This window comes from Euprymna scolopes, chromosome 3, assembly GCF_053919585.1.
Source record: "Euprymna scolopes isolate OS-2025 chromosome 3, ASM5391958v1, whole genome shotgun sequence".
Lineage (NCBI taxonomy): Eukaryota > Metazoa > Mollusca > Cephalopoda > Sepiida > Sepiolidae > Euprymna > Euprymna scolopes.
In genome coordinates this window covers 40,733,377-40,755,465 of record NC_136484.1, presented here as the reverse complement: position 1 = coordinate 40,755,465, position 22,089 = coordinate 40,733,377, and the positions used below count along the sequence as shown (strand labels likewise).

At 34.0% G+C, this 22,089-nt stretch overlaps 1 protein-coding gene across 1 annotated transcript in view; it reads left to right on the top strand.

The window, feature by feature from the left end:
- Positions 1-22,089, top strand: part of LOC145254614 (uncharacterized) — a 1,033,347-nt gene that overhangs the window by 363,663 nt on the left and 647,595 nt on the right. Inside the window, exon 3 of the mRNA XM_080113229.1 lies at positions 15,574-15,661. Coding sequence (XP_079969355.1) covers positions 15,574-15,661 — 88 coding nt within the window. The remainder of the gene's footprint in view (positions 1-15,573; positions 15,662-22,089) is intronic.

Genomic DNA, 22,089 nt, shown 5'->3' with positions numbered 1-22,089 from the left:
TAGTAACTCCTAGAAGAAAAAATAGACCAGAAAGGACTAAAAGCAGACTTTTCATCCAAAATGCTAAGCATTTATTCATGATATAAAAAATATATCTAACCAGTACTAGTAAAATGAAAACAATAAGTGGATAAAGATAGGAAACGAATAGTTAATTAAGGAAGTGTTCTTTTGCAAAACTATATGCAAATTACTTATTCTTTAGAGATAGATCACAAACATATCAGTATGTTAGGAAGGTATTTTTCTCTTGTTAATATATAAAAAAAATAATGCCTCCGTTCAGTCTCAAGAGACAATGGATACCGCCTGTAAAGATGATTGCGCATGTAATTGTGAGGCAAGGGTTGCACAATTTCCAACCACACCTTTCCTGAATTGGCACTGTTTGAGTCTAGTGGCAAGGAGAAGTTCAGGATGACTGAAAACAATGCCGAGATAAGCAGAGAGCACATATATTGCCTAGAATTTCCAAATGGCCACCCATTTTAGTACTGACTAGGCTTAGCATTGCTTAACTTCGGTGATCTAACGGGGAACCAGTATGTCAACGTGATTATGTTATACGTATGTTAATATACAGTATAATCATGTTGACACACTGGTTCTTGTCAGATGACCAAAGTTAAGCAATGCTGAGCCTGGCTAGTCCCAGAGGGGTGTCCATTTGGGAATTCAAGGTGCTGTATGTTCTCTCCGCTTATCACGGCATTGATTCCAGTCGTCCTGACCCTCCACTTGCCACTGGTATTTAACAATGTCGACTCAGGAAAGGTGTGGTTGGAGATTGTGCCACTCTTGCCACAAAATTCCATGTACAGGCACTCTTACAGTGGATATCCATAGTTTGTGAAGGAAGCTTAAATACAGGGTAACTAAAAAAAACGGGCGCCAACTCTAATTAATGTTTTGTCCGAATGAAATGAAACTTTGGTCATAACTAGCTTATTATATTCAAAATATCACATCAAAACACTAGGGTCTTTTGCTTTTTTTTTTTTTTTTCCTCCGTTCTACAACATATGCTCTAGATGGCCTCCATTTAGCTTTTGTTTTTTTAGGGTCACCCTGTATAATATGTTAATTTATAAATAGAAAGCTGATATTTGGATGTTAATGTCAGATCAACGAATAAATATACAGGTAATTCCCAAGAGTGAATTTATGTTTGAAACTATTTTTATTCTATTCGTTTTATTTGGCTTCAGGATATCTTGAGATTCAAATGTATTTTTAAGATGAGAAGTTTCCAATAATTGAATTGGTAAGTTGAAAAAACAACAATGAATTGAGATATGAACTTTTTTGAAAGAATTTGCTCGTCAGGTTTTGGTTCTGTTGATTTATGATTTAGGCAGATTAAAAAATATTACTTAGAATTTTGAAAACTTTGTCTACATCTATGGCATGAGAAATCTTTACTGATAAACAAATATGCTTCTATCAGTATTTGTTATATATGAGACTCATTCCAAAAGTAAGGCATTCTACTTTTTAACTAAAAAAAAAAAAAAAATAACAAGTTGAAGCCATACAAAAACCATTAAAATGAACGTCATTTTGTCCCCCAGAATTTATTTTTCCCCATAGTCAACACCATTCACAGTGCACTTTTGCCAGCGATGGGGTGGTGGCTGTGCATAGGCATCTGGGTGCACTTTGTCATTCACATCTCTGTCGCCACTCTCAAATCGACGAGCCCATCTCCTAACAGTACTGACATCAACTGCATCAGCTTCATCAATATTCAACAGATGCTGCTGAATGTTGATTGGTTCAATTTTGTATGCATTGAATAATTTAATGATGCATTTTTGTTTCTGATGCATGTCCATGACAGGGGTTGCTTTTTTAGAGTACCACACCGTCAATATCTGCACTATAGAGATGAAACTTTCATGGATGCATCACTCATCATAACAATGCAATTTGCAATTTCTTCTGATCCATTCGGGCGAAATAAAAATAGGAGAAATTACTTTTGGAATGACCCTGGTGTATTATTAAAAAGAATTACTCAACTTTGGTTGATAATCAAGATTTTACAAGAAAGTACTTGAAAATGGATGGCGTTATCATGTATCAATTGTAGTTTTTGACAACTTTTAAAAAGTAAAGCTAGTTTTGTGATGTTACCCATTTTTAAGTAAAAATATTTACAATTTTATATAAACTTGCAACGCTACAACAAGTTTATACTTTTATTTTTCTCAGAATAAAAATGACTAATTCTTGAAACATCACGGAATAAGGAAAATCTTTTGTTCTATCTTTTGATGAATTTATAATGCAATGTTTTTTTCATCATTTTGTTTTATATACATACTAGCATGGGTGCCCGGCGTTGCCCGGGTGTTTAAAGGTGTATGCTGAGCAAAAAAAAAAAAGGGGGTAATTTTTTAAACTTTGACCCCTATTATGACCCCTGAAAATTTATTGTTTTGGCCTCAAATCAAGTTATTACGTTAGATCCATGTCCACGGAACCTGTATCTAAAATTTCAAGGGTGTAGACCCAAAATTGTTGGAGAAGTTTGGTAGAGTTCTTAACGGTCAAATCGTTGAAATTTGACCCCTTAACAGCCAAATTTCTGGCTGACACCCGTCACATCGATTTTCCCAAATCTCAGTACCCGGTATTTCAAATTTCGAGTCTATAGACTAAAAATTGACAGAGTTATTGCGTAGGGAAATGTACACAGACAGACAGACACACAGACAGACAGACACGTTCACTTTTATAGATATATAGATAAAAACATGTCAATTCTCATCTCAAATAAGTTTAAGCTTTATTAACTACACATACGTACAATTGTTTCAGCCATTTATTGATATTTTTATGCATAGTACTTATACTTTTATATATGATATTTTTTTCTTAGTCTTATACCAGTGGAGGCACTCATGGGTGTAAAATATGTATAAAACAAAAGTAACAAAATGTGTGTCTGTTTTTAATGAAGAAAAATATTATAAAACTAGCAGAACCTGTTAACCGGCGACGCCCAGTGGAAGCCCCCCTCCCCCACGTATAAAAGTAAAGTACAGTTGTTGTTGGTGGCCACCCCCCAACCTCCCCATGTTAAGAACGGTTTTCGGAATAGACCCTCCCCCCAACCTCCCCATGGTAAAAACGGCTGTCGGAATAGACACCTCTCCCCAACCTCTGCAAGTGAATTACAGTGCAGAATGCAGGTATTTATATCTTGAAAAGTACCTGTCTACGCCAAATATAAATTACCTTGTATAATGAGTATACTAAATAACTTATAAAACTCGTCGTTCTCGAGGAAATTGAGGAGTTGGATCGCATGTAAAAATTGCCTCACCCTGCCAAAATAAAAATTAAAAAAAAAAAAACATTGTAGAAACCGTAAAGTGTAAAAAGTTGTAGAAGCCGACAAGTTAAAAAAAAAGAAAAAGAAAAAAAAGAAATATAGCCCCCTCCCCCTCCCCCAAAATAGGTTCCCGTAAACTTAATTATGCATTATTTCCCCCCTCTCCTTAAAGGAACCCTGGGCGGACGATATGGGAATCTCAACACCCTCTAAACTGAATAATTTGTAAATGGTGTTCTTAGTAATTGTCTGTATTTTTGAGATGAGGTGGTTTCATTGATTGAGATCATCTTGGTTGTTACAGTCACAACGTTTCGGCCGTTTTGCCCTCCGGCCTTCATCAGGTGTTTTGTAACTATGTCCCAGAGCCTAGCTGGAGTCCGAACACGGTACCCCCCCCGTAATAATAATAATAAAGGGTTGGGTTCGAGACTCCTAACAAACGGTTCCCCAGTTCGATACAAAACACCTGATGAAGGCTGGAGGGCAAAACGGCCGAAACGTTATGATTATAACAACCAAGATGAGGAAGTCAGTCCGACAATCTCAATCAATCGTGTTCTTCTTTTACGTTTTTCGTTGGTAGTGATTAATGTTTGTTACTTTCAAAAGAATGTGTTTTTTGTTTTGTGTTTTTTTTTTATTTATTTAATTTATTTTTTTTTTTTTACTTGACTCTCCACGAGGGTACAATTAGACATGAGGAGTCGGTTTTTAATGTGTCGGGTAAACCAACTCCCCAAAAAGGGGCACTCTGGCTAGTAACAGAAATAAAAACATGTATGAGTCATGGAGGATTTTTCCTCCATTAACCGAGACAAAAAAAAAATAAATAAAAATAAAATGAGCGCAAAACGCAACTGCCCTACAGTCTCCAATACAAAATAATAATAAAAAAAAAGATTTGTGTACGTATTTAGTTCATAATAACCGTTAGTAAAAAAAAAAGGTACGTATACGGTTTAATCAATGCATATATAAATGTAAATATTGGAAAAAAGTTACATTGCACGCACTCGTTATGAAATGTAGTTCTGTGAAAAAAAATTCGCTTAATTGATCGCGGTATTAGAACAAATTTTTTTTTTTTTTGCTGTACAAAAAAAAAAAAAAAAAAAAAAAAACGAAAGAAGCTATTTGATCAAATTAAGTATATATTTTGGAGGGAGGGGTTATTCGATAACGGATAAGTACAATATAACTGTTATGCGACATTTTCATTTTTTAATGTTTTGATTAACCTGTAAAAGGAATATTTCGTTAAGTTTTACTGAGAGAGAGAGAGAGAGAGAGAGAGAGAGAGAGAGAGAGAGTGAGTACCGCGTTTTTATTTTGTGTTCTAGCAGGTTGCGAAATTATAACGAATGTAAGAAATATTTCGTCTAGTTTTTTTTTTTTAGAGAGAGAGAAAGAGAGAGATAAGAAAAGTACGTTGTGTTCGTTTTGTGGTATAGAGCTAGCGAAAAATGAAACGGCCCACTCTCTGAAATGAAAAAGCATACAAAAGAAAAAAGTTATGGTTGAATATGAGAACGAATAAAAGGAATATTTACATTCCCAGGTTGAGCACTGCTACTACTATAGCGTTATGCAAAGCTTTTTCAAATAAACAAATAGAGCACTGGGAGAGCGTCAATTAATGTTTGTATAAAGCATTATTAGATAGGAATGTACTCTCTAGTTCGTAATTAACTACACAAACACTCCAGTACTGTCTTTGATTTGTGTCTGTATCATCTATTCAAAACGCAATTGTTTGCATCGTTTCCAGTGTACTGATTTCCCCATGTCTGTTTTCATATTCTTTTGGGGTAAGTTGGCTGCATTCAATTATTACATGATTTAGTGTCTTGTCTCTTTGGCTAGAGTCCACATTGGCTGTTTTTTTATTAGATTTGAATATAGTTAGATCTAATCACATTGTTCTGTGCAGCTGTCAGTCGTGATTCAGTTTTTCTGTTTAGGTGTCCCTTTTATAGCCATGTCCACGTGTTTAGCACAGCCGGTGGTTATAAAAATGATTGGCGAATCCATTCGTCTCATACCCCCATTAGGAGTTAAAAACATTTTACACCTATGATTCCAATTTCTCCAATCCTTATTGGATATTTTTCGAGATTATTCCTATTGCTCTTATGATGGTGTTATCGGGATATTCTTCATGTTTCATATTCCTTTCGATTCTTTGTCCAGTTGCGTGTATTTGTCTTGCTTTTCTGTCACCTTGATATTCACCCTATGAACTGCTGGAACGGAAAAATTTACAATTTGGCAGTTTTTCTCTTCTTGTTAACTATTAAGACGCCCAGTCTTGTTGCTTGGATGTGTTTATTTGATTATATTTCTTTGTGCCTGAAAATTTTGCGATTTTCGTTTTTCCGGTACTGCCACCGGTTTGTGTTTGTACCATTTGTCTGTGTGTTCAAAATGCAGCTGTTTGCATAGTTCCCAGTGATCTGCCTTCTCCACCTAGTTATGCCTGTTCTTATATTCTTTTGGAGCAAGTTTGCTGCATTCACTTATTATATCTCTTTGTTCACAGAGCTTACATTTGCTAGTTTCTTGAATTTTGTCGATCTTAACTTTGATTTAATTTGTTCTAATCCTTTTGTTTTGGGCAGCTATTAGAAGTGATCCCATTTCTTTATTTAGGTGTCCTTTTTGCAGCCTTGTCCAGGTGTTTTTAATGAGCCTCTTCTCTTATTATTCTTATAAATCGTTCATGTAGCTGTCTCGCTTCTTACTTTTCTTTTCTCGTCTTATGTCATTGTATTGTTTTATGACCAATTTACTAAACGGAGTAATAGGGTGGATGGAGTGAGTATACACTTTTCAGCATCATTTTTCATCTGGGTAACCTTGAAGACAACATCCTCCTATAGGCATCTGCTGTTGAACTAGAATAGAGATTATTACTACGCACAGATAAGTAGTATCTGCTATTGCAGTGCAGGGAGCTCATCAGTGAGAAATAAATCATTCTAGACACTGTCTTGTCCGGGTGGTTTTCAACGAACTGTGATTAATGAACAATTTTTATTATTAATCACACTGTTCCTATTTACAATGCCTCCCCACGGAGATATGGCGACTCTCTTTTAAACCCAGGGAGAGACTAGTAGCAGATGCACCAAATGTGGCAACAATACTCCATATATGGGCGAATGATGGCCTTGTAAAGGTAAAAGATACTCTCAGGCATAAGTAGCTTTTGCAGCAGCCTTGGCAATACCCTCAATGTATCTGTTCCAACTCATGTTCCCTGTGAACGTTAAGCCGAGGAGTTTAAATGAGTTACTTTCAGGTAATGTATCATTAGTCATGACTATTAGTGGTTGAGAAGGTTTCTTGAAGTTATCAAAGGAAAGGAGCTTAGTCTTGGCAGCATTGAATGCGACCATGCATTTTTGTCTCCATTCCATCACAGACCAGAGGTCTTCCACTAGAGTTTCTGTTATTGCCTTGGATACACTAGCTGTATATTTATTTATTATGCAACTTTGCATATAACTTATTTTAATCATCAATTCCATTTAAACTTTTAAATAAAAATTCTTTTTATTTAAATTTAAATTTAAAATCGCTGCAAATCATTTCTTCACTTGCATATTTTAAAACTAAACATTAATCAGAAGAGACTTTTCCAAGGTATTCATCGTCAAGCCCAAATTTCAGCTGATGTGATATTTGACAGAATTTGATGAACGACATTATTATTATTGTTGGCTCACATAGAGCTTTCATACAAGTCAGCAAACGGTCTGATTGGAGACCTGTGATGTTCTCTGGAAGCTGAGTGACAACAAGTCTCCCCAGACGTCCAGCTCTCTCTTCCTCCTTCGATAGCATTTGCAAATAAATTTGCATCATCGCAACAGCCTCTTACTATTGATTTCTCGCTGGCAGTGGCCATTGGTTTATACTGGAATTTGAGTGGCACTAAGCCTCCCCAAGATCCCAGTTCTCTTCGCACTTGTCAATCGGAGGTCTGGCTAATGCTCCCTCCTCGGTCTTTCCATCCTCCTTGACCCTTCTCGGCTCTTTGGTATCAATCACTTTTCTATTGGAGGGAACAGTGGTGAAACAATGGAGGGACGCATGATGGGGGTGTAGAGCATGTAGATATGCAGCTTCGGTGTTCTTCATTCCCTGTAACGCTTCTCCGTTATATTGTCTTGTGTTATTCTCCGCATTCAAGGGGTTTCCTTAATATTTCAGCCGTTTTCCTTATTGTTAGGCATTGTATTTTTGCAGCCGTTCCTCTGATTCCAATTTCTGCCATTCTTTTTTCCAGGTTTTTCGGAATTGTTCCTAGTGCTCCTACTATTATCGGTACTATTTTTATTTTCTTCATCATCCAAATCCCTTTTAACTCTCTGGCTAGTTCTGTGTATTTGCTTCGTTTCTCTTTTTCTTTCATACTCACCCTGTGGTCAGTTGGGACAGCAAAGTCTATGATTTGACAGGATTTCTCTTTCTTGTCAATTATTCCGACATCTGGTCTTCTTGCTTGGATGGGTTTGTCCGTCTGTATGTCCATGTCCCATAGGATTTTGTGGTTCTCGTTTTCGAGTGCTGTTGTGGGTTTATGCTTGTACCATTTATCTGTACGCTCGAAATGCAGCCGTTTGCACAATTCCCAGTGCACTTCCCTCCCCACTTGGTCATGCCTGTTTTTGTATTCCTCTTGGGCCAGTTTGCTGCATTCACTTACTATATGGTTTATCGTTTCGTCTCTTTGTCCACAGAGTCTGCATTTGCTGTTTTCTTGTGTTTTATCAATCCTTGCTTTGATATAGTTGGTTCTTATCGAGTTATCTTGTGTTGCAGTTATTAGAGATTCAGTTTCTCGGTTTATATGTCCTTTTCACATCCATGTCCAGGTGTTTTCATTATTCTCATCTTTTGTCATTCTTATGAATCTTCCTTGGAGTTGTTTCTCTTCTTATTTCTCTTTTCTCGTTTTGTCATTTGTCTCTCTGTTTTCTGTTTTGTTGGTTTTCTCCATATCTCTTGCTGCCATAATTATCCTTTCAGTGTTTTGCATTATGTATTTTTCTAGTTCTTTTTTTTGTGTCCTTCACACAGTCTTCTATAGAGATCAGTCCTCTCTCGCCGTTTTTCCTTTTCACGTAGAGTCTGTCAATATCGTCCTTTGGGTGTAGTGCATTATGCATGGTCATGAGTTTCCTGGTTTTCTGGTCGAGTTGTCTCAGTTCTTCTTTTGTCCATCCTATAAACGGTCCAGAGTATCTCACTAGTGACACTGCCCATGTATTTATACCTTTTATTAGGTTTCTGCTATATAATTTAGTTTCCGGGAGTTTTCTTGTTCTCCTGAGATATTCCTTTCCAATTTTCTCTTTCATTTCTGTTGCTCTGATGGTGTCCGCTTCCAGAATTCCCAAGTATTTATAGTCGTCTTGTTCCCCTAGTGCCCTCATTTCTGTTTGGTTGGGTAGTTCCATGCCTTCTGTCGTTTCCAGTTTTCCCTTTTTATTATTGTTGTTGTTGTTGTTGTTGTTATTATTATTTTTTATTTATTTTTTTTTTTTTAATGTTTTTTGCGAATTCGTCCACTGGTCAAATTATTTATCGCAATATATAATATTCAATAGAGGATTGATTCTATAATAATACATATGCAATCTGCATAAATTAAAATATTATCACATAGCATATTGTACATCCGGGCAACGCCGGGCGTCCAGCTAATATATAAAATAAATAAAACGATGGAGCAACAACGAGTATTACACTCTCGACATCGATGGTATGTTTTTGACTGTTTGTGATATGTAAAGATAGTGTTTGAATATGTTTTTTTCTGTATAGAATTGCATTAAGAGTTTGCCACATTCAAAAATACAGTGATAACATATTTTTACTTTTTGTTGAAGATTGCTAACGAAACAAATCTGTAACTGTAAGAGAAAATAGAAAAAAAAACGTGTTTTCAAAAATTCTGACTTAAACATATATATATATGTGTGTGTGTGTGTGTATAATATATATGTATATATATGTGTGTGTGTATATATGTGTGTGTATATTTTGTATATATATATATGTGTGTGTGTGTGTGTGTGTGTGTGTGTATAAATATATATGTATATATATGTGTGTGTGTATATATGTGTGTGTATATTTTGTATATATGTATGTATATATATATATATGTGTGTGTGTGTGTGTGTGTGTGTGTGTGTGTGTGTGTATATATATATATATATATAAGATAAGATTTATATTTATGTCTCAGCAGTAGAATGAAAAGCATATCTTATTTTTCTTTTATTAATATTATTGGAATTTTTTCCTTTTTTCCTTGTACACATTTTTGTGAATTATTCCATGGATTTCTGCCTGTGGATTATTATGGACCATCTTCTTCCAATTACGGGATTTCCTTGGATTTTACTTGTGCAAATGGAAATTCAATTAACTTTCTTGAAGTTATATATTTGGATTTTACCGTCACCGGATTATTTATCTTCCACCAGACTATCCATTCATGTGTAATCACCTTTTTCTTCACCATATTCCCCCTGCTTCACTTTTTTTGTTATCAAGTAAGATCTTTGACTTACTTGTTGTTTTATCAAATGCTTTTGCATGCAAAATCCGATCCCGCATTTTGCTAATTCCTACCCTCTGATGAGAAGGAAAGTATTTCTTCGAAACTCCGTGGATTAAGGACTATCCACTTATCTAGTGTTTCCTTTTCAGATTAAATATATTTTTAGCTCATTTCAAAGTGTTTTTTAACATGTTTTATTAACTGTTTGCTCGTATATATATATATATATATATATATATATATATATATATATATATATATATATATATATATATATATTATTTAGTAATGTGATTGATAATTTAAAAATCAAATTATAATTAAATTAAAAATCCGTTTCATGAGAAGGAACAACAACAAAATCAATTATTTGTACGATCGTTTCGGAAAACAGTGTTTTTATTGTGGTAGACATCAAGTTACGGACAATAATTATTACATATAGTTTTTTAATAAACAAGGTTTCCTCATCAGCAAATTGTGAAGGGTTTTTATTAAATTTAAAAGACACCATAAATAAACCTAGCATTAAAAGTAAGGCAGATGTATCTGGAAAAAAATTAAAATAAAGGTCTGGATTTAAAATTGATAAGAAAATTAATATGGGTTAGAGATAGAAAAGAGTTTATTAAAAAACTATATGCAATAATTATTGTCCGTAACTTGATGTCTACCACAATAAAAACACTATTTTCCGAAACGATCGTACAAATAATTGATTTTGTTGTTGTTCCTTCTTATGAAACGGATTTTTGATTTAATTATAATTTGATTTTTAAATTATCAATCACATTACTAAATATTAAATTAGCTCTAGGATATTTACCTATCGAGCTTATTATATATCTAAATTACAACGAGCACTTTTCTTTCCTGTATTTTAATTAAACTAGTAATTTCACTATTACATTAAAATACACTCTGCTCTTTAGACTATTGTTCTAATCTCCTTTAAATTATGTATACATATATATATATATATTGTCATCCACATACAGTACTGTTTCATTGTATCACAACTCATACTTACAATAACTGTGTACATATCACCTTGTCTTAAATATTTGATCAGATATACCCGAACATGTTCTTGAAATTTCGTTCCTTTACCATTATTTATTTTTACTGTTTCACAAAAGTATTTATACTAAATCTTGGTCAGGTTCCAAAATCATATCACATACCTGCACCTTGCACCGCATATCATCAAACAACGTATTCATTTTTTTAATATGAAGTTGTACTGTAATGATTTCAGACTTGTTGGAAATGGAACGTCATTAGTGATTCATAAACCAGTCTTCCTCTACCACTACTCCCTCTCTCTCTCTCTCTCTCTCTCTCTCTCTCTCTCTCACGCACTCACTCTATCTATCTATCTATCTATCTATCTATCTATCTATCTGATTTTAACTTGAAGACGCCTGACAGCGAATTCATTAATGATGTACGAAAATGTCTTATATTTCTTATAGAAACAATAATTTAAAAATGTTTATGAAGAAAGTAACTGCACAGTTCCGTATCTTATGCAAATATTACGAAATTGCACCAACTACTCGGCGTTTTCCGGTAGTTTTATTTTATTTTTTGTTCCGTTTCCTTGTTTTATAAATATGTCGGTAAATTTTTACGACGAGCCTTAGCTTATTATAAACGCCACAACATCCCCATATTAAGAATGACTTTCGGAATAACCCCCCCCCCAACCTCGAAAAATATAGACAGTGGGAGGTTGGGAGGCGGTTTATTCTGAAAGCCGTTTTTAACATGGGATGGTTGGGGGCGTTTATTCTATGTTGGGGCAGGTCGTAAAAAAATAGCAATATGTCTATATTTTTTATAAAATTATTGGTACTTGTTAAGATAGAGTTGACAAATCGATTTTTAAAAATAAATATGTCGGTTTAAGCAAAAACAACAGTATGTATTTAATTATCATGCCGAAAATAGTAATATATCCAAAACTTACGAAAAATCATTGAGTAGAAATTTATTTATAGTTAAAAGTGATTTTTACGGAAAATTGGGTAAAATCGCATTGTTCTTAAATGTTATAAAGTAGGCAGTAAAACATGGGATACATAACTCCTTTAACAATTTACAAAGAAACAGAAATGCATTCTGATGGATTTACTTTTGTGATTAAATTAATTTTTACATGGGACTTTTTTAAAAGTTATTTTTATTACTTTATGCTATTGCATTTTTTATTTCAATAAATGGTAAAACAAGTAATAATGTCTAAGTCACGTAGAAACGCAAACACATACTCAGACACACAAAAATGGTAGCGTAAATAATGGAAACTTTTATTTTCGTGATGTTGTTTTTAAAGAAACGGTTTGAGAGTGAAAGGTACCAAGACCTAAGACGGCTCCGTTCAGTCTCGAAAAACAATGGATACCCCCTTTAAGGGTGTTTGTGTGTGTAATTGTGGGGCAAGGTTTGCACAATCTCCAACCACACCTCTCCTCAATCGGTACTGCTTAAGTCCAGTGGCAAGGAGTTCAGGATAAATGGAAACAATGCCGAGATAAGCAGAGAGCACATACAGCACTTGGAATTTCCAAATGGTCACTCATTTTAGTACTGACCAGGCTCAACATTGCTTAACTTCTGTGTGTCAACGTAATTTATGCTGTGTATGCTAAGACCTAAGTGCTGATCACTAGCTGTAGTGTTGGAAAGCTTCCCAAAAGAGGAATGTTTCCATGTTCAGTGTGTGAATAGTCGGGTACAATCATGGCTATCGAGAGAGTAGCCGTCGGATTAGAGTATATCTGAATGGCCGTGGCACAATTCAATTTTTTGTGGCCCATAAAAACATTTGCTACCCAGGAGTGGCAAAGCTATGGAGGTTGTCGAGAAGTTTTGTTACATTGGTGCTATTGAAGGTTGGACCTGGTTTTAGTGTGATTGCATGAATTAGAAGTGGATGGAATAATTTGTCAGAGTTTCTGCCATTACTAACCAGCAGGGTGGAGTCTATCTAGAAGTGTAAGCCATTTTGAGTTTCAGAACAGTTTCAGATGGTTCGCTGTTACACACAAGTCCTGGGAGGTGACTTGTTTGTAGTAGACAGTTCCACAGAACAAAATATTCTTACCGTGTCGAGACGGAAAAGAACATGTGAAATTGCTCCAGAAAAGGTTTAATATTTATGAAGCAATTCTAGTTTCTGATTGGTTGGTAGCAGAACGTGAATTAATTTGATTCGTCAGTTCTTAGCAGCATCGTTTATAAATAGAATCGTCCGACTGTGTGGGATCATACCCCATTACAACTCCAAAATATAGCAACAGTCTATAAGGTATGTATATGCAGAGTGATGATGTATGAAAGTAAAACCTGATCAGTGAGAATTGAGGATATGCGCTGCATGAAGAGAAATGGTATGACAATGATTTCATAGATTAAATCTGGACAATATGGGAAGATGTACGCAGAACAATAAACTTCAACTGACACGTAACAAAGTCACTGACACGTATGTCAATGATTGAGTTATGGTGCTAGTGTGGCGTCATAGAAATAAATCGATATATAGACATGTAGTGGACATCACGTCGAAAAAGTAGCATTTATAGATGAACGATAAATACAGAAACAATGCTCACTAAATGCGTAACTTACAAACCGTGTGAATTTATTACGGGCGACTGGTACAAGATATGTTTACAAGAAAGTCAGGAGGAAAGTATTTTTAACATTTTAACACACCCATTCTGCTTGGCATCCCAGATGTAAGAGAGAGAGAGAAGGAATGTCAGTATCGCCACCTTTGGGCTGAAAATGCAACTGCTGGAAATAAGGGCGATAACTTTATATGTCTCAAACTTGATGGTGTTATGCATTGTGTCCGTATGTGCACTGCATGTTAGCAAGGCTGGATAGCAGTTTGAAAACACGTCTCTATAGACATCAGGATCAGAGGGAGAGAGGCACAAAAGGAGGAAAAGATGTGTGTCAGCAAGATGTCAAACAATCGTGAACCGTTGAACAAATTACACACATAACAGCTGGGTATAGATACAAACTAAGAAACTGTTAATTGATCCAGAAAGGGAAAAGTAGTAATGCGACCATATTTTGTTGGCTTTGAAAATATGCATGAGAGGCTGCGTGTTGAAACGACTGGCAATAAATACTTTTTCTTTTAACAGAAAAAGAAAAAAAAAACTTGCATTGAATTTCATTTTCTTTGTTTCTTTGCTAGACTTTTATACACAATGTCGGGTCCTTATTAAAATGTAAGAACACCATTACAGTACAGCCATGTTGGAAAAATGGATAAAAGTTCTACGGTTTGTAGATGTAGAACAGTGGGGGAAGCAAGTTTGAAGGGATAAAATTGGACTTGAAGGAAAGAGAGATAAATAGACCTGGTCAAATATAGGTTACTTTATGAATCAATTTCTTAAAGTTGTCCAGTGCATGCAAACATATAAAACAGATGTTAAACCGAATATGGCGAATGATCATAATGTAGGGGATACAGAAACCAGATTTAGCCTTTTTCTACTTAGCTTTAATGAGACTCTATCTTAACATAGTTTCCACAACTCTGATACTGTTTTCATTAGACACCTTTCTGATATTTATGATTGTAGTCGTATTGAAACTTCTTTTACTGGTCCCACTTATATCTCCCCAAAATACGAACGAAGTAAACCTGATTATTTATACATCAGCCAACATATTTATCTCTATTTCTTTGCCCTGACAATACATGTTTTTTTTTTGTTCTATTGAGCTTGGGACAATTAACGCAGCTTTTTAACATGGCTGCTCACTATAATTATATCTATGGTTGTCTTTATGTTCATAGGCTTTACAAACCATCTTTATTAAAACTAATAAATATCTTAATAATTATAAAACTCTGTGGACCATCCGAGTTAACTTGCTTACTTAAATCCTGTCTCCGATCGGGCGATTCCCTCTGTAAAAACGGGATAACAGGTGAATTTATATATATATATATATATATATATATATATATATATATATATATATATATATATATATATATATATATATATATATATATTTATATATATATATATATATATATATATGAATATATTTATATATATATATATATATATATATATGAATATATATATATATATATATATATATATATATATATATATATATATATGCGTGGCTCAGAGACTAAGGAATGAGGGTGGAGATTTGTCTGTTTTGGTTTCGATTCTAAATAATTGCACCCAAGTTATATATATATATATATATATATATATATATATTGAGTTTTAATCTCACTACTATATATTAATATCTAATACAATAATCGATAGAGAATGTTCTCTATAATAATAAATGTGTAATCTGCACGAATGAAAATATCATATTTATCATATTTAAGGGTATTTTACGCCCAGACAATGCCGGGTGGCCTGCTGTTTCCTCAGCATTAAGTTTTTCGTTCATGTATTCCTGACTCTTGTAGGTACACAACAAACAAGAAAACATAGCTCACAACCTGACGACCGCCTGCTTGTAAAGAAACATAAACACATGGTTGCTTAAAAATTTAAAAATACAATATTAAATATTTCGAATTCATTAGTTCAAGGAATGTTTCTAAATGTTAATAAGCTTGTGTTGTTTTCCTCTGTTTCAGACAGCGTCCACCAGAATGCTCTCAAAAAAGAGGATCTGTAAAACTGAAAAGTAGACCATTGTCCGCTGAAAGACAAAACTGGCCATATGTGAGTTTATGTTTTCTGGCATTTCATAATTGCTTGTTAAAATAACTGAACAAAACTAACGCAAACTAATAATCCTATATATGGTCAAAATATGTTTACTAGCCGACGTCCAAGGATGTCTCTGTGTGTAGCATGCCACTAATTTCTTTACACTAATCCGCATTTATTTTGAAATTATATCTTTTTTAAAATTTAAACCTAGTTATGGCTTCACAGCAAATTCAAACATCAGCATCAATATTTATGATTTAACAGTTAGAAAGAGCAGACGAGTGTAAAATTGGTTTTAATTAATATTGGTATTTATTAAAAGCTAGCCTGGGTGCCCGGTGTTGCCCGGGTGTTTGGAAGTGTGTGTTGAGCAAAAAAATAAAGTGGTAGTAGGCAGGCAGGCTCGAACCCATACCGCAAGGGAGGAAAAGAATGTGAAAAAAAAAAAAAAACTTGACGTCTTTGCTGTTGCGCCCATCGCCAAACTGGAAGTAACATAGGTTTAAATTAAGGCTAGTCAAAACGATACTGATCACGTGAAAATCTGTCGCCTCTGTCAAAAGTTTTACACAGACATACAAACATACATACATACATTTAAACAGACAGGTGAGATTTATATTACAGACAAAATTGAAATTTTTCTTTTCAAATCTTCAAATAATAAAATATTTGTCTTCAGGAAATTGGACAGGTGTTCCTTTGTTTTTGTATTTTTATTGTTTTTTTTTTTAATTTCAATTTTATTTTTAATAAATAACAATATTTCCTAAAAAAAAATTTTTTTACTTTTATTTCTTTTTTTTACAAAGGTATCACAACTTATGAAGGCCCAAAGGCCACTCAAAGATAAGGGTTAACCAGTGTACTGTGGTAACCTGGACAATAGTGTAGTAATCTTTAGTGGTGAAAATTAGGTATAGCCTCATTATTTAAGAGGACGGATCAACAAGAACTTGTTTACATTAGACTTGAAGACGACCATATTGTAGTCAGTTGGAAAGCTGGCCAACAGAACAGAGTTCCAGAGGCGGGCAGTTCTAGAAAAGACGCTTTTTTCATTGAATTTACAATTAGATTTAGACACAGATAGGGAGCAGGGTAAATTGTTGATAGTGGTTTTAGACAGATGAGTATTTTTTGTGAAAGTTTGGCAAGGCGGACCATAGATTGAATATCAGATGAGCATTTACCTTAAAAATAATGATGAAGTAGAGACAGGCTCGCAATGTCTCTTCCGTTGGAAAGGGATTGCAGGAAAGAGAAAAGGGCATTACCTATTAGATTTTGAAACCAGTTTTGGGCTTTGTCAAGGCAGTATATGGTGCTCCGAGTAGCTACTGTCAAGATGTGCCACCAGTACACCATTTTAGGACTTATTTGATTCTTATACAGGTAGAGGATTGTATTGGGAGCAAAATGCTTTCTGGGGTGGTAGAATGACATAATCATTTTTCCAGCAATATTGTAAACAGATTTGATGTAGATCTTCCATTTCAGGTCAGGAGTAAAGATCAGACCCAGAAGTTGGTCAAAGTGAAGAGCTTCTTTGAGACAAGAGCTATTGGGTCAAGTGGGGATCAGAGCGTTTATAGTGAAAAGATAGAAGCTTAGTTTTTAAGGTATTAAAATTAATCAGCTATCTTTTGCCACATTGCACTATGTGTTCAAGGGGGAGGAGGAGAGGACAGAAAGATCTTGGTCGTTATTGGCCTTTGAAGTGTTGCCATAGATCGTAGTGTCGTCTGTGTAGATGGTAATAATTCATTTATTAATGTATTTTATTCGTAGTTCATGCTTGTTTAAGTTTCCAGTAATCCCTAGTGGAGGTATAATTGTAAAACCATGGAGACCAATTGTTTGATGTCAACAAATTCTCCGGACAACTGTTGAGAGATTGAGTCTTATTGGTTCAATGACACACAACAACAGTTCGATTTGTCTCCTTTTGTTTCTTCATTGTAGTTCTATCATGTTGTATAGTTGATTAGTAGCAGTGGTTGTAAATAATAGCAGCAAAAATCATTCACAGTTTTACAATACTTTCAATATTTCTCTTTTTCTTTACAAATCCACAGGATGGTTACCGCCCTCCTATGACATATATGGGATTATGTGCCATTGGGTTGGGAAAATGGGATTTAAAAAGCCAGCATTCTTGACTGGATTGAAAAAATACCTGAGCAGCCCCATCGATATTCCCTGGTAATGGTGCCTCAGACGATTTGCAATAAACTAATCCCTTCTCAAAGGGTGAGAAGGCAAAGATTTAGAGGGTAGACCTCCTAGGACTACACAGGATCGTACCTCAGTCAACAGAAGCAAGAATGACATAGACTGTATATTGTATGCTTTTCAAGTATGCAGTATACATATGTAATACTTAGAATTCAACTGACATGGTAAATTGGAGGCAGCTTCCCCAAAGCAAGGTAGCTAACACTTGTTTTCCAGAAAAAAGAGAAATATCTCATTAGTTTCTTTGCTACATGCCACTACCAACTTCTGCTATGATACTATATCATAACACATAACCTTAACTTTAATTTGATATTTAATAGAAATTTCCACCTATTTGCTTAATTTAACCTCATGTGGAATTTTCCATTTCAATCCTTATTTTTCCACATCTTCATTTAAACATTGCTACATAATTAGTTGGTTAAGGGTGAGTTGAATTATTATTGATGTTTAATTGAATAGCCTGGCAAAACAGTTAATCCAGCAACGCTCTGATATGAAAGGTGTTGGAAAATCAGTGTTACGTCTATATTAGCTTTTACTTGGAACTAAAATCCTGTCTTTCAAAAAAAAGAAAAAAAAAGAGAAATATCTTTATATTCAGGTATATTTTATTTTAAAATAAATTTTACATTTAAATATGTTGAATGAAAGGTCAAAATCGTCTTGTGAGTAAAGAGTTCTAATCTGGTCTTCGAGAATAGAGTTAGGCACATGGTTGGCTTTTAATGTTCAGAAGGTCCAGTTTCCGAAAAAAAAGCATTCCAAGTTGAGACAAAAGTTTAAATTACCTTGGTGTAGAAAGGTTCCTCCTTCTCTGACCCTCTGACCGAGGATATAAAAGATGAAGTATAGTATAAGAACAGATCCTACTCTTTGCTTCTTTCAAAAAGGTTTGTGTCTATCTCCTGAATGCAAGCGAATCAGTTCTTTTATTAATGAAATTCACAATAGTCTCAACGATATAAGAGAAATGAAAAAGTGAAGTATAGAATGAAAGGTCAAAATAAATTTATGGCGCAGACATTGCTATTGAACTGATTGACCGAATTCAGGAGTGGTTAAACTGAACTCTAATGAAATGTATTTGGCAAAGAAAAAAAATGGCCGATTTCATTAAGAAGAAAAGGATTGAGGACACAGAGATAAAATCTGTTTTTATTAGTACAGGACAAAAAAGAACTATTTCTGCCGTGAGGAAAGAATACGATCATAATAATACACTATTGTATGAAACGTTATGTGTCTTGTTTATTATCAACACAGTTACTTTCTTCTTGTGAGTGAAGAGTTCTAATTTGGTTAAACCAAACCTTAAATACATTGAAATGAACAAAGGGAGATAACCTATAATCCATACAGTTCAAAGGAGAAATATGAATGAAAAGAAATAAGTACTCAGGTATCTTTTGACCCGGATTTCTGTGACGTTGGCTCAAGCTTGACCGGCAACTGACGAGAACCGCCGGAACAAGCCGATCGCTGATCAAATGTTAAAACGCTCGAAAAAAAAAGAAAAGGAAAAGAAAGTATTTAAGTAATTTTGGGGGATGATGAAAAAAAAGGGTATTTTTACTTTTTGGTCCTCCAACAATAGGAGGGTGGACCTTTAAATTCACCCTCGTCCATTTGTCCGTTTGTCTGTCTGCACTTTTCTCAATAACTACACCTTGGAACTTTTTGAAATTTTGTACAAACATTAAACATGATATGATTAAAAAAAAGTAACAGACTGGATTTTCCAAGAAAATTCCGGTTGTCCAACTAGGGGTGACTTTCGAGTTAAAATGGCTAAAATTGACACTTTTGTGTTTATTAAAAAAAAATTGATGCCTTGGATTTTTATAAAATTTTCTGAAAAGTTGTAACTAATTGATTTCTATATAATTTTGTTTGTCTATACTTAGCGATAACTCTTGGGTCTTTTAGAGCTAATATAAACACTCCATTTTAGGGACTATTTTACCATATTTGTTCAAAATTTTCATGTGTATGTCTATTTAGCAGTTTTACATGGTGCTGAACTCAAATTTAAATATGTTAAGGCCTTGGGGACTTTTTGGGCTAAATAGGATAGGGGGCAAATGATGGACTTAGTCATTTTTTTTTTTTTTCAGAGTGCAGAACTCAAATTTTCGTATGTTAAGGCCTAAAACTGCACTTTTTTTTCGTTTTTTCACCAGGATTTGACGTCCCCTGGGGAATTTTGGGGTTAAATTTTTATACTTCGTTTACTCTGTTATTTTTTTAAATCATTTGGCTGAACGTTTGATTAGCCAATGTAGATTGGAATTATGAAATGGAAGCAGACGACTTTTTGAATAAATTGTAAGAAATGATTCAGAAGCCTGAACAAACTTTAAATTTTTTGTCAAGAGAGGAATCTAATTGCCTCGGAATTTATGTGCAAGATATATTTAGCGGAAGTGTCCTATCAAGGAAAGGGCATATGTGAGTGATGGTTTCGCTTGAAGGTAAACTAATGCTCAATGCAGACAGGAACAATTTTTCCAGGTTTAAAAGATTTTGAAATTTATTTATTTGTGGGCACATTTCACCATAAAACATTTACAAAACAAAAGAAATATTGCAACTTTTCTTGAAACAAAAACTAAAAAGAAACATAAAAAATATAAAAACAATATCGAAACTTTTCTTGGAAAAAATGTAATAAAAACATAAACAGTATAAACTTTCAGAAAAAAACATTCACATATTTTTGCTAACAATTCTTGAAATAAAAAAAAGTAATAACAATATTTATTAAACTTAATTTATTTTTGTTTGTTCTTTTTGCTAAATTGGCCAAAGATTTCCAGTTTTCAGAAAATATTTACCTCCCATTTATTACGATTCGAAATCTCCGATTTTTAAAAATTTGTTTTATTTTGCAAAACTCAGTTTTTGCTAATTGTCTTCGAAAATTATTTTCATTAATAATTAATTAATTTTCATTAATAATTAATTAATTTTCATTAATAATTAATTAATTTTCATTAATAATTAATTAATTTTCTACCTTATCGTTCTTCATAATTTTTGGATATGTTCATTACTGCGGCATGAAAATGAGGTGGATGCATTGATTTTACTTTAAATTTAATATGTCAGTTTTTCAACTTTTGTTATTATAATGGAGACGAACCAATACTTTTATGCAAAACAGTTGTTTACCTCTTTTTTATATAATGTTTTATAAATTATGCAATTATGGAATTAGTAATTTTATAAGAGTTTTATAACGACTTTTGCAGAAAAGTTCTCTCTATTTTTTTTTTTTTTTTTTTTTTTTTTACACAGTGATCACCACTTATCAAGGCCCGGAAGCCACTCAGGGATAAGGGTTATTGCAAGTACATCACGTTAGTGAGGAGATTTTATGAAGTGTTTAATTAGGGGGGCGGTTCATTAGGAATTTGTTAACATTAGACTTGAAGACATCCAAGTTGTAGTCCGGAGGGAAGCAGGCAGACGGAACAGAGTTCCACAGGCGTGCAGTTCTAAGAAAGAAGCTTTGCTCATGAAATCCGCGTTTTGATTACCAACATACTACTAAAACATCTTTGATCTTGTATTTTTGTGATGTTTTTTTTTTTTTTTTTTTTACAAGGGTGTCACCACTTATCAAGGCCCAGAGGCCACTCGAGGATAAGGGTTAATAGGTATACATTAGTCATTGTGATTTTAGCATAGTAAACAGTGGGAATTTTGTAACTTGGATTACTTAGGGGGACGATTCAATTAGAACTTGTTCACATTGGACTTTTTCTTTTTTTTTTTTTCATAGGTATCAACTCATTATCAAGGCCAAGAGGCCACTCAAGGATAAGGGTTAAAGAGTGTACAGTAGAAATTGGACAATATAATAATCATTAGTAATGAAAATTTGTTAAATTTGATAACTTATATGGAACGGCTAATCAAGAACTTATTTACGTTAGACTTGAAGACAACCATATTGTAGTCAGCCGGAAAGCATGTATATAATTCTTTATATTATCTCTTTTTGGTTTTATTTTACTTCAGTTGAAGTTCTCAGAAATCAAGAGGCCCACACCTAGAGGCTAACACTTGAACTCTATATGACATATATAGATATTCGAATGTTTCATTTAAGTTCTTTATCTCTAAAACACTGAGTTAGTAAAGAAATTGAGAACATAATTTTCCTCTCCCCAATTAACCATTTTTATAAG